At 42.6% G+C, this 13,573-nt stretch overlaps 1 protein-coding gene across 1 annotated transcript; it reads right to left on the bottom strand.

The window, feature by feature from the left end:
• Positions 1–838: 838 nt before the first annotated feature.
• On the bottom strand, positions 839–6,842 carry LOC121787753 (U-box domain-containing protein 13-like). The gene is made up of 4 exons (XM_042186596.1): positions 6,337–6,842; positions 3,926–4,042; positions 3,274–3,729; positions 839–2,121 (listed from the first exon to the last, which is right to left on the bottom strand). Exons 1-4 carry the CDS (start codon positions 6,607–6,609, stop codon positions 1,027–1,029), a joined length of 1,941 nt encoding a protein of 646 aa, XP_042042530.1. The 5' UTR covers positions 6,610–6,842; the 3' UTR covers positions 839–1,026.
• Positions 6,843–13,573: the final 6,731 nt, after the last annotated feature.

Below are 13,573 nucleotides of genomic sequence, written 5' to 3'. Positions count from 1 at the left end.
ATATAATCAAACAATTTTAGGAAATAAGGTTATAATCATGGACATGTTTAGTTCGGCCCTAACAATAATGAGTTTTCAAGTGAAAAACAATGATGACTTTTTGAACCCTAATAATAATAATGATATCAATCGAGAGATAATAGATATTTATGTCAACTAATTAGCCATAGTATTATACGTAGAGGATGCGTTATAATGCTAATTTTTCTTATATTGCTAACGTGTTAACTCATCAACGTAATGTATTAAAAATGTCAACACAATCACATTAAAACGTCAACCCATATTTGTGTTGACATTTTAATAAGCTGTGTTGACATTCAAATATTAACGTCAGCATAATGTATTAAAATATCAACTTAAGTTTATATTGACATTTCATTATCATAGTGTTGACATTTTTAATACACGACGTTGATGAGTTATCAAGTTAACAACTTAAGAAAAGTTAGCAACGGATGACACCTCATTACACGTAGTATTTTGAATAGAAGACTAAACAATGTTATTATTACATGTAATGTTTGTTTGAAACTAGAAGACTTAACAAAGTTAATGTGCAATTTGCAATTTGCAAACCCTAATTCAGAAGGTGTTTTAAACACAAATAAGGGGGAAGAAAATATATGCTAAAAAGATGTGTCATTACTCATTATTAACTTCAAATTCATGACGAATAGCTAAGAAACAAAAAAAAAGGAAACCTTATAATCATTCGTCATTATTTTGGGGGCATGAGTTGTTCGACTATAATTTATTACTGATGTATATGAAAAAATCTCTTAACTTGTTCGTGAATGCAAGGATTGAGTTGTGAAAAGCATGGAAGATTGCAACGTTTCGAACAAAAACTGGGGGTGATTAGATACATGGTTCAATTGGCATTCACAATGTCATCATAGCTTGGCCACTTTCACTCTCTCTAATTTAAACCAATAAATTACTTTAATTAGGATGGGGCAGATGATCTTCCACCTTGCCCTTCTAACCAAGCTATAACTCCAAAAACAAGATTCATCAGCTATTTTAAGCCTGATTCTGTGTTTGATTCTCCGCCTTCTGTGTCTCCACAAATCTGTTCATCCGCTCCAGCAGCTGGGTGGCTTTCCTCTTACCTCTATCCGTGCCATGCTGAGCCAAATCGAGCAGCGGCCCCATCACGCCGAGTTCCTCCGCCTTGCCAAGGTATTGCTGCTCTCCCGAGCACAGGTGCGCCAGCACGGCGGCCGCATTTTCTTTATTCCTGGGTGAGCCGTTGCCGATGACGTCCACCAAAACCGGTACTGCTTCAGCAGCTCCAATGGCTGCCTTTCCTTCCGGGTGGCTGGACAAAATCGCCAGAATCGCGAGCGCTTCATCTACCATGGTGCCTTGAGGCTCGGTCAGCAGTCGCATCAATGTGGGAATGACGCGCGCCCTCACAGCCTTACCCTTGTTGCCTTGGTATATGCACAAGTTGAAGAGCGCTGTCGCGGCATCTTTCTTTCCCCGTTGGGTGCCTTCGCTAAGTAGTGTCACCATTGGTGGAATGGCCCCTGCAGCACCGATAGTTACCTTGTTTTCGTCTATTACCGAGAGGCTAAACAGTGTGGCGGCAGCATTTTCTCGGGCTTCCATGCTCCCTTTCTTGAGCACGTGAACTATCCTAGGCACTGCGCCAGAAGATATTATGCTTCCTTTGTTATCTTCGAATATGGAAAGGTTGAGAAGTGCAGTAACAGCATGCTCCTGTGTGCGGGAATCAGAAGTCGTCAAAAGCTGGACAAGCAGAGGGATGGCGCCAGCTTCAGCAATAGCCACACGGTTGTCAGCATTACGCTTTGCAAGGAGGCGGATTTCACCTGCTGCAGACCGCTGATCTTCAGGGTTGCCAGATGTAAGCTTACAGAGAAGGTCGACTATCTTGGAACACTCCGCGGGGGAGCATGCAGATCCAGGCTTGGGGCGAGAGCTGCCCGGTGGCTTAGGTGGTTCGATGCCGTATGACTCGCACCATTGTGCTATGAGACTTCTGAGAACGTAATTTGGTGTTACAGTAGTGTTAGTAAGAGCTTGCTGCGTCTTGGGACACGTACTATGCCCTGCTTCCAGCCATTTCTCGATACACGACCTTTCATATGTCTGCAGGAGAGGGAATAGACGAGTCAAAATCTAGTCATTTAATCATACAACTTCAGCAGATTCTACGGTATTGACAGTTCATGAAGCATATTAATATATTGACACTTAAGAAGTGCATATGATCAGTGAATAAGGAAAAGCACGTGCGTGCGTGTGTCAGCATGTTGGGTTTCCGTTTTAGCTGAAGAGAGTGCATCCATCACAATGAAATGCAAATAACTGCAAAGAGTTTAGTGCATGCAATCTTCTCAATTAGAAAAGAAGTCCACATACAGACACAAAGAGGGAAAAATTACTAAAAGAAGACAAAAGAAATCCAATAAAATCTTCGCAAGACTACATATGGGTCAGAGCACTAAACCCAACTTCCTTATAGATGCACAAATCTGATGAGGATCTAAACGTAAACTTCCAAATGGCACAAACAAACCCCAAAAGACGTAAGCTCCAAATGTACCGGAGAAAGAAGATCCTAGAAGGGAGAGGGGAAGATACTTCCACTTAAGATGACAGAAGAAAACTACTTCCACATAGGAAAGAAAAGGAAAACTTATACCATCAGTAGAGGATAGGGGAAATAGAGAGCCTTGCAGCTTAGAGTTTTTCCGGAGAGAAGTTTTGAGAGAGGATGTGTCTATGTGTGAGCATGAGGCATTAAAAATACAACATGGCATACTGCAGTTGCTATAAATACAAGAAAATTTTGACAGAAAACTAGAGGGATGACAATTTGATGTAGACACTGGCGTCACACATGAACAGAGGCATGAATTTGATTGAAACAAAAAAGGACCCATATAGACCAGTTTTTCCTTATAGCAAATTGCCATTGGATAGCACTCTACGAGCTGACTTCAAGATGCTGTGTTACTCAAAACCAAAGCTTATCAAAGAAGTTAAGCATCTTAATGCAATTCCATTGTTGAGATTTTATCAATACAAAAGTCAAGTTAAGTGATACTATGGCTGCAAGACAGTCAACATTGTCTGTCCCTAATGCAATGAAAGTAATTAGAAGCAGAAGAATAAATGATATTACCAGGCATCATTCAGTGATTAAACAGATGAGCATTACAATTACAAAATAACAAAAAAACTTGTCGAAGTTAGGGCATAGCTTTATTGGTGAAGGAAGAGAATCTAAGAAGGTACCTGTCCAGTTGAGACAATGACAGGATCCACCATCAGCTCTAAGGAGATAGGACATCGAAAGTCATCTGGTATAACAAAGTTCTTCTGATTTGCTTCAATCCGTTCTTTTCCACCACTACTTTTCAGGGAAGAATTCTCAGCTGCAGTGGAATCAAGATTTGGATTTGTTGTCTGCACAAATTCCTTAACTTTCTTTAACAGCATTGACATCTTCTCTATGCTCTCCTCTGGGTCTCCACCAGTGGCTCCAACCATCTCATGCAAAGCTAGTGATTCTTGAGTTAAGTCGGCAATACCACTAAGCTGTAGTCTGTCAACCAATCTCCTTAATACATCTATATCTTCTTCAGCATCATTGTTCTTGTTGTAAATACACATAAGATCCTCGTACAGCTCAGCATCTGGTGCATCTACCCTTCCCTTGGCTCTTCTGAACTGAGCAAGAACAAGCTCAACCTGGAAATACATAGATACACGTAGTAATTTGAGATAGTTTGGTAAGTCAAAGAGACCATTACAATTTAGACAACAAGAGTGCAGTAGTTAACTCATCCCATAATTCATAATTCATCACTGGAACTGGAGAAACTGAATGTGGAGTTTGCAGTAAATAACAATAATTCAAGCAATAATCTGAAGGATAATAGCTTACCTGCTCCTTCACTTCATCTGATATGTCAAGTTTCTCAAAAGAAATTCCACTCAGAGCTTGCTCTAACTCAGCTGTCACTTCTTTAAATCTATTCATAATTTTATCTCTCTCTAAGACCTGCATGCATACACTTAGATTATATTGCAATTGGAGAACCACGTGTATCTGTACCAAACGGCACCCACATTTTAAGTTTTGAAGAAGGTGATCAAATAAAGAAAAACATGCTGCAAAGTTTCTCGAGCTAAATTAACATTAAGAAAATATGTAAGTTTCATGATTAGCAATTGAGATTATTCACCAGTTTCTTCTCCTTATTTCTCTCACTTCATGCATCGAGATTATTTTTCTCCTGGTCATTGGAATTTTCCTAAGGTCCTCTTGTGAGCAATAAGCAGATAAAACTTGGTGATGCAAAAGACAAACTTATGAAAAAGAAAAAACAAAGTTTACGTCACTAATTTGCGAACTTTATCTGGTTGTCATAAAATTTGGAATTTCCAATTACTGGCACTATTTAAACAGCTGGAGTGGGGACATTAAATTTATGGTTAAATCGGTTAAATGCCACATGTTTTTCAATCACTTCCCCAAAGAAAAATGAAGAACATACAAAAAATTGATGTTAAATACAATTATTTAGAACAATACTTCATAGGATGAAGAAGTGCTTTGGTTTATGTTATGTACAAAGAATTTATTGATTAACAAGGATCAACCAAAATGAATTTTATGTTCCGATGAAAGGAATGTATGCAGCTTCGATGCTTTCCTGCTTTTATACCAACAATTCCAAGGAAAGTATAGGAAAAAATGGAGGAAGAAAGTCTGACATTTAAAAGTATATTAAGATATAAAATATGTAACGTACGATATAATATATATCGATTTATGTGTGACAAATTATGCGCATACAGATAGAGAGATTTTGACATACTAGACCATTCCTAGCACCATGGATCTAGAAAAGGAAAAGATTAAATAGATCTTATGTAACTTATACGCCCCTAGAGTCATTATTATTATTCAGAAGATCTATAAAATTTCATGGGAACCATTTATATACCACTTATGAAATCATATACGGATCATGTGAATGCCGTGACTTTACTTCAGGACAAGCAAAATAATTTCCTTTTCCACATAACATAATAAATGCGGCTGAGGTTGTCAATCAATGAAAAAGGACGCGTCAAATAATCTTGTTTCGTATCATGTTTCTGTCTCTGATGCAAGGGCTTTTTGCTCAGTAATTTACAAATTTTGGACACGTCAAAAGAATCAACTAGTGTGGACTGTGGACTTCCCACGTGAGACATCTTAATAATTAGCACAATCTGAAATGCTAGCGCATTCCATAATGCATCCAAGCTCAAAGGTTAAATACAGCTGTAACCACCCTAACGCTCTTGCAAAATAGTTCAATATCTTTTTCCTCAACTTTTTGACTTGAGAACTGGAGCATAGAGCATTAATAAAACAAGACACCGAGAATTGCATTAATAAAACAAGTTAAGCCCTCATGATTTCTACATTGGATGAAGATTTTTAATATGGAAAAGAGAATATTCCAAGAATGTGATGCCTTTCATTATTCCAGAAGAAATTGTGGCTGTCTTTCACGACAAATGGAGAAGCACCATTAGCACTTTATCCGACTAGAGTTCTACCGACTTGCAACCTTTCAGATTTAATCTATTGCAGTCTGGAAGTCTATTGCAATTAGTGTTTCATCTTACAGAATCCAGTATTATTTCTTTCACTGTGGTATTGCCGTTTTGGGCTACAAATTTAAGATTAAAAGATCATAAAATTGGGAAAACTAGCTGCAAATGCAATTATGACAATGAAGCTGCAAACTTTCGGGCATTTGACATGTCGGACAAAATTTCATCTGCCCAAGGCATATTCCTAGTTCTTCACTAGACTTTTACATCAATCCCAGTGAACTGCGGGAGTAAGTACGCTTCAAAGCATAACAGCAAACAAGATCCCACCAATGGATACAGATCTTGCATGGACTCCAATCTCTTATATGAAAATAATGAAATTAGCTTGATTCAATTTGCTTCCTTCATTTGCTCCGACTAATGCCAGGAAATCGTGTACATAAACAAGTCTTGCAACGGCTTCCCGGACCACCAAAACTAGCATGTATGAGATCCTAAGAGCTGTTAACAACCCATCCTTATGTGTACTTTCTAACGAGGTTGATCAAAGAGAACTGTTTGGGACAATCAACTACAGGTAAACCCCATAAACAATTATAGCCCAAACACAAATTCAAGCAGATCAAACAAACTAACAAAAATCACCGAAAACAATCACTGAATGATCCAAGACCAGAGATATATAAGTAACAAGAAATGCCACAAAATAAAAGAGTAAACAATAAACCACGGCATACCGACCAGATAAATTTTGCTGCCCTCGCTACCGAAGCGGAGCAATTCCTTAGCCGAGGCGAGCGCGGTGACGAGAGCCGCCAGCGCTCTGATGGAGTCCTCGGGCAGCGCCTCTTTAGTATCTCGAATCTCTTCGAACATTGGGATCAACAGCTTGAGGCGGCGAGCTAGATTGGTGTACTGCCTCTTGACGGAGATTCTGTAGTCGGGAATCGATGAGATGTCGGCAACCAGATCGATGAGTTTCCGAGACAACACGGACTTGTCTTCCTCGTCCATCGGGAGATCTGGGGAGGAATTGGCGAAGAAGAATCGCCGAAATAGAAAAGAAATTGTGAGGTTGGAGTCAACTAAATCAGAGTTGGAGTGTAGTTGGAATAGGTGGTCCGCGTCAGGGTCTGGGTAGAAGAATCCTCCATGAGAGAGAGAGCGATAGAGAATGAAGATCTCTTCACTTTTAGCTCAGCGACAATGGTGGAAGCCCAAACTTTAACATTTTACGCCTTTTTTCCGTAATCCCTAAATACTTTGTTTTTATATTTTAGCGTTTAAATATTAGATAAAAACCATAATTATGTAGTGATGGTGTCCACTATAAGGGGCGGACACGCCCAATAGCCCCGCCCCAGTTTTTTTCCATAGCCCCAATTTTATTGTCCATAGCCCCAAAATTCTATTTTTGCCACTATAGTGGACAACTCCAATAGCCCCCAAATTTTATAATCAATTTTCATTTTTAAATATTTTTTAGTTTCAATCCAGTGTAATTTAAATAATCGCAGTGTAAATAACTAGAATACGAGGTAATTAGAGCCGAATATTCGTTGTATTGCAAACCGGTAAAATTATACAACGAATAATTAAAATAAAATACAACTACAAAACTCCGGCACCGTCTACTCGGTGTCGGAGTCGGCTTCCTCGTCTTCCTCTTCTTCTTCTTCTCCTACCTCCTCGGGTCGGAACGGGTGTTTCCACCCGCGCTGCCGACGTATCTGGGATGCCGGAACTGGCGGCGAATGATGGGCCGACGGCTGAGATGGATTGCTGTCATATCACGATTCCTCAGTGTCGGGTGATTCGTCGTCTCCTCGGTGCATTTTGTAGAGAGTGTTTTTTGTAGAAAGTGGGTGTATGGATTTTGTGAAAATGGGAGTGGGGAGGAGGGAGAGTGGTATTTATATAGAGGAAAAAACGGAAAAAAAAATTCAAAAAATCCGGCTATAGCCGCGGCGGATATCCGCCACTATAAAAGTCGTGGCTATTGCCGTGCCTATACACCCACCGTCGCGTCCTCGCCCCACTCGCGGCGAAGCCTCGTCCGCCGCCCTCCCCCCACCAGCCGCGTCCACCCTCGCGGCGGACGCCCTCCACTATAATAGCCGCGCCTACCGCTCCCACCGCCCCCCTTCGCGGCTTCCGCCGCGTCCACTCCATAGTGGACGCTCTGAGAGCGTCAGTTATAGTCATTTACTTTAATCACAACTGTTTAATGAAGGTGATCGGAGTTTAGGAAGGCTAACAGAACATATTAGCGAAATGCAACAAGGTTTAATTGTGTTATGCTGCTTAATAGTATGTACTAGTATAAAAAACAAAATGTTTATTGCAGCAAAACAAATTACGAGTAGTATTTTTGCAATTTAAAGTCCACCCCAATTTTAGTAGGTCAATAGAAAGTTGACCAGTACGAGTATGTAGTATCTAAAATATCAAGATTTGGTACTTGACACCTCAATTTCCGATGCTTGTAAAACGATTGGGGGTGTAACTTTTTCAAAAATGAAAAACGTGACATCATTACATTTCAAGTATAAGGTCATCCGCAATGGTGCCTAGCGCACCGCCTAGCCGAGCGCCGGCGCTAGGCGGTCCATTGCAACCCCCCAGCGGATTTCGGAAGTTAAAACTGCCGAGTGCTCGGCGGTTCCGCGGCGCTAGGCGGTGCGCTGGGCGATCCGCTCGGCGCTATTGCAGCGCCCGGATCACCTAGCGCACCGCCGAGCGGATTTTTTTAATTTTTTTTATTTTCGAAATACTATATATACGCGGTTTGCACGTCATTTTCATTCTCACCACTTGTTTTAACGAGTATTCTCTCTATCTTACTTTATGTACAAGAGCAACACCGAGAAATGAGTAACGCCGGTGGTAGTAGTGGTGGTAGTGGTGGGGATGCTGAGGAGCACGATCGTATAATGAACGAAAGGCTAGAGGCCTATACAAACCGTGAGATTGATCAATGGATGCAGAGGGCCTTGCAGCCGGAGGTACCTCGACCTCGCCCAATGGTCCACCGCCGACAAGTGATTGATCGTGATCACGTAGCTGCACATCAGCGCCTATACGAAGAATACTTCGCAGAGGAGCCGCGGTTCAACGCCAACCATTTCAGGCGCCGTTTTAGGATGAGCAGGGCACTGTTTATGCGTATTGTTAACGCTTTGGAGCATTGATATATGTATTTCCGCTTCAGGCACGATGCGGCTGCCAGACCCGGCCACACACTTATTCAAAAGTGCACTGCGGCAATCCGGCAGTTGGCCTACGGAGGCGCGGCAGACATGTGGGACGAGTACCTCCACATCGGTGAGACGACTGCCCTTGAATGTATGAAGTATTTTTGTCTGGGCGTGATTGAAATATTCAGTGATCAATACCTTAGAAGCCCTACTCCCGAAGACTGCCAGGATCTTTGCGGATGCACGGGGAACAACATGGGTTCCCGGGGATGTTAGGCAGCATAGATTGTATGCATTGGGAGTGGAAGAACTGTCCCGCTTCCTGGAAGGGGTTCTACACGACCGACTACAAGGGAAAGACTCCCACGATGATCCTCGAGGCCGTAGCTGATTACCGGCTGCGGATTTGGCATGCGTATTTTGGGATAGCCGATTCGAACAACGACCTCAACGTCCTCAACTCGTCGTCACTTTTCAACGAGCAGTGCCAGGGTGTCGGTCCGACCATCAGTTTTGTCGCCAACGGCAATCGGCGTGATATGGGCTACTACTTAGCGGATGGGATATACCCTAGGTGGCCCGTCTTTGTGAAGACGATCCGATGCGGATCAAATGAGAGGAAGGTCTACTTTGCGGCACAGCAGGAGTCGGCGCGCAAGGACGTGGAGCGCGCATTTGGTGTGCTCCAGTCTCGATGGGCGGCAGTTAGGGGTCCAACGCGTTTGTGGCATGTCGACTGCATTGCTGATATAATGTACGCATGTATTATCATGCACAACATGATTGTCGAAGATGAAGGTGTACAACTGACTAGTTGAACCAACGACGATAATGAAGCCGGTCCAAGCCACGGCGTGGCCACCCCCAAAGTACGGAGTGGGGTACCTCACGATGAAGCCGGCCGCCTCCAAGCACATGCCGACATGCGCCAAACGGAGGCTCATATTCGACTCCAAAAGGATTCAATTGAAGAGTTATGGGCGCCAAAAGGCTCATATAATTTATAGTAATAAATATTTTTAGAAAATATTATGGAATAATTCTAATCTAACTATTTATATTAAACTCAAACTAAAAAATATTACTGTCCGTGATTGGCATAGAGTATATAACTAAAAAAAATAAACACAATGAAATATGAATCATTGCCCAAATAAAATTTGATAGACGCATAAATAATTATAGAAACCCATATAGGGAGTAATAACTATACTAATAAGTGTCTTATTTGCCATCGTCGTCTTATCCACGCCACATGATTTCCTCAGTTCAAGTAGCCAATTTCAGACCTACTTTCCCATCGATACCTCCTCGTCCTTCCCCGGCATGACACCGCGACCTGCTTGACTGACTTGCAAATCTGCTCTCGCCATTACATATCCACCGCTGCCCATCTCTCCGAAGCTATCACAACTTGGTAACTGGTAGTAGTATTTTTTATACTACCTGTGGGCCTCTGCTAGACTGCTACAATCCGAGAAGTTGAACCACATGATTTCATCAGCTTGCCAAAAAAATAGCTATTCATACTCACTAACTCACATTCTTTATGTCGTTACAGTATGAGTAATTGGTTGAACTAAGAAAAATTATAGTACGTAATAAAACTACAAAACATAATGAAAATTGAAAACGATGAAGATAGCAAAGCTCAAAAAATTGGGAGTAAAATAGTGGACTGAACATATTTCACTGGATAAGCCAATTAGTAACTGAATATTTATAATGGATTAGTTGAAGCTTTGTATAGAAGCCAAATACTCTATAAAAACAATTTTAAAAAATGATTTCAAGCTGTAATACCCAATGTGTGCAGAGCACTACTTATTTCTCATGAAGTAACAGAACAGAGAAGGAATGAAATCATATAGTACGTGTCAGCTACTAAGTGGGTGTAGCGTTTAATAGAGGATTTATTCTCTCCTTCTCTGGTGTTTTTTTTGGGTAATATGCAAAATGTGCAGTGTGCTTTTTCTTGGTAATATGCAAAATGTGCTACAGCGTTGGCTATAGAGGGAAAAGTGATAAATAGGCGTGATAAAAGAACACACACTTCATCTCATTTCCCGCCAAAAAGGGCAGAATTGGTATTTTTTAAAAATGGCAAAAAACTCTCCCTTTACATAATGAAAGATAAGTTTTATAATAGAGCAAACAAGGTAACAAATAGTGTATAATAATCTAATTATATGTGGTGAATTGGTGATACATGCTCCAATTTGGGCACTCAGAAGGAGTATTATATTTGGATTTTTATTAATATTTTTATGTAATTTTAGATTTTTTGAATCAGATTAAATTTGATATTTTTATACACTTCGGATTGGATTCATTTTTCATAAAATTTTAAAAGTTTCACAAAAAATGAGAGCATCCGCAATGGGCGGACGATGGCACGCCCGATGGCGCGCATCGTCCGCGCCATGCATCGTCCGCACCCATTGCGGGTGCGTACCATAGGGCGCGGACGATAGTCGCGCCCTATACTTCGGTCGCGGAGGATAGCGCGGACGATGGCCATCGTCCGCGCCATCGTCCGCCCCATTGAGGCTGTCGCGGACGATGGCCGCGGACGATGGTCATCGTCCGCCCCATTGTGGAGGTCGCGGACGATCGACTCGGACGATGGCACGCGGTTTTGATTCTCTATTTAAATCTCGTTTCTCATTCAGTTGTGCATACGAACATATCTCATATAGTGAAGGCGGAAGCATCACCGACTGGAATGAAGACGACCGTGCATCTAGCTCTTCCGGCTCATCGACCGACACACCCGATAGAGGGTTACCGTTAGGCTTCGAAGAGGTTCTATCTAGACAGGCCTCAATGCGCAACCAACATGAGCATGCACAGCTCATGAGTGACATGATTGAAGAAGTGTGGGCTCGTAACCGTCGTCGCTGAGTTTGCGTTTTTTTAAATTCGCATTGTAATGTATTAATTTTTATTAAATGAAGTTTATGAAATTCGTATTTTAATGTATTATTTTTTTAAAATTCGTATGGATTTTGTAAATATTAAAAAAATGATGACGTGGCGCGCTATAGGGCGCGCCTTAGGGCGCCCCACTGCAGGTGGAGAGGTAGGAGGATAAAACTGCTGACGTGGCGCGCCCCATTGCTAATGCCCTGAATCCAAATGCTCATCCCTAGCACTAATAAGCACATCAGCATTAAGAATCTTAGGGCACCCGCAACGCGTCTCGCGGGTGTCCCTTATCTCGTCCCTCCGAGACGAGACGGGAGCGGGACGCGTTGCAGCGTCCCGTCTCGTCCCCAGCCCGCCGAGACACCCGTCCCGCCGAGACGGTGCGCGAGACAGCTCGCCACGCGCCTGCGCGAAGTGACGCCCACTCGCAGGCCCTCGAGTGGGCATCGTCACGCTGACGCAATAAATCATTTTTTTAAAATTCGAATTTAATAAAAAAATAAAAAATAAAAAACAGTAATATGATCGTTCAACGGTCATTTATTTAAAAAAATTATTTTTTTCTTTTTTTATTCTATAAATACTCCTCTTTCACACACACAAACACACATCTATTCTTCTCAAATCATCTTTCTTTCCACTCCAATTTTCATCTGAAATCATATCTTTTATTATTCTCACAAATTTAAGCCATTCATGGATCTATTTGAGCAAATGCGTCATATAATGGAAGAATCGCTTGAAGAAGATCGACGTAGGGAGGCGGAGGAAGCCGCGCCGCCCCAAAGACGATCCCGGACTTACATCCATCGTAACCGGGAGGAAGCCGCCGCAAGGTTATTATGTGACTACTTTTGTGATAACCCGGTATGGGAAGATATCTATTTCCGTCGTCGTTTCCGCATGCGGAAACCGCTATTTCTCCACATCGCAAATACATTGGCAGCCCGGGAAGAGTTCTTCCAAGAAGGGTCCGACGCTGTTGGCCGTCCCAGCCATACGACGCTGCAGAAATGTACTGCAGCAATCAGTCAGCTTGCTACTGGACAAACGGCGGATTTGTTCGACGAATACCTCCACATTGGAGAAAGCACTAGGAGAATGTGCTTGATGAACTTCTGCAAAGGCGTCCGGGCAGTCTTCACCGAAGAATTTCTCCGGAAGCCAAGCACGGCGGATTGTCAGTTTCTGCTCCACCTTCACGAAGAAGTGCACGGATTCCCCGGGATGCTTGACAGCGTCGATTTCATGCATTGGCAATGGAAGAATTGCCCTGTGGCGTGGAGGGGGTCATACACGAGCGGCCACAAATGCACCCACCCCACCGTTATACTCGAGACCGTTGCCGACTACCGGCTATGGATTTGGCATGCGTACTTCGGGGTCCCCGGATCGAACAACGATGTCAACGTGCTCAACCAATCCGACCTCTTAGCCGGAGTTTTGGATGGTAAAGCGTCGGCCATCAACTTCATCGCTAACAACGAGTGGTATAAAATGGGGTACTATCTTGCCAACGACATCTACCTGAAGTGGTCAACCTTCGTGAAGACGTTCAACAGCCGGTGAATGAAAAACAAGCTCTTTTTGCGCAGAAGCAAGAGGCTGCTCGAAAGGATGTGGAGAGGGCATTCAGGGTTCTCCAAGCGCGCTTCAACATTATCAAAGCCCCGGCTCGTATGTGGTTCATGGAGAGTATGGTCGACATCATGTATACGTGCCTAATCTTGCACAACATGATTGTCGCCGACGAAGGACCTGAGGCGGGAAATTAGTTCTACCCTGAAACCCCCGGAAGCTCTACCGCAAGTAGTCCGCCTCGCAGTGGAGTGCATCCGTCTTTGCAAGATCGG

This window comes from Salvia splendens, chromosome 2, assembly GCF_004379255.2.
Source record: "Salvia splendens isolate huo1 chromosome 2, SspV2, whole genome shotgun sequence".
NCBI classification, from domain to species: domain Eukaryota; kingdom Viridiplantae; phylum Streptophyta; class Magnoliopsida; order Lamiales; family Lamiaceae; genus Salvia; species Salvia splendens.
The sequence above is the reverse complement of the archived record's forward strand: the minus strand, read 5'-3'. Positions and strand labels throughout refer to the sequence as shown.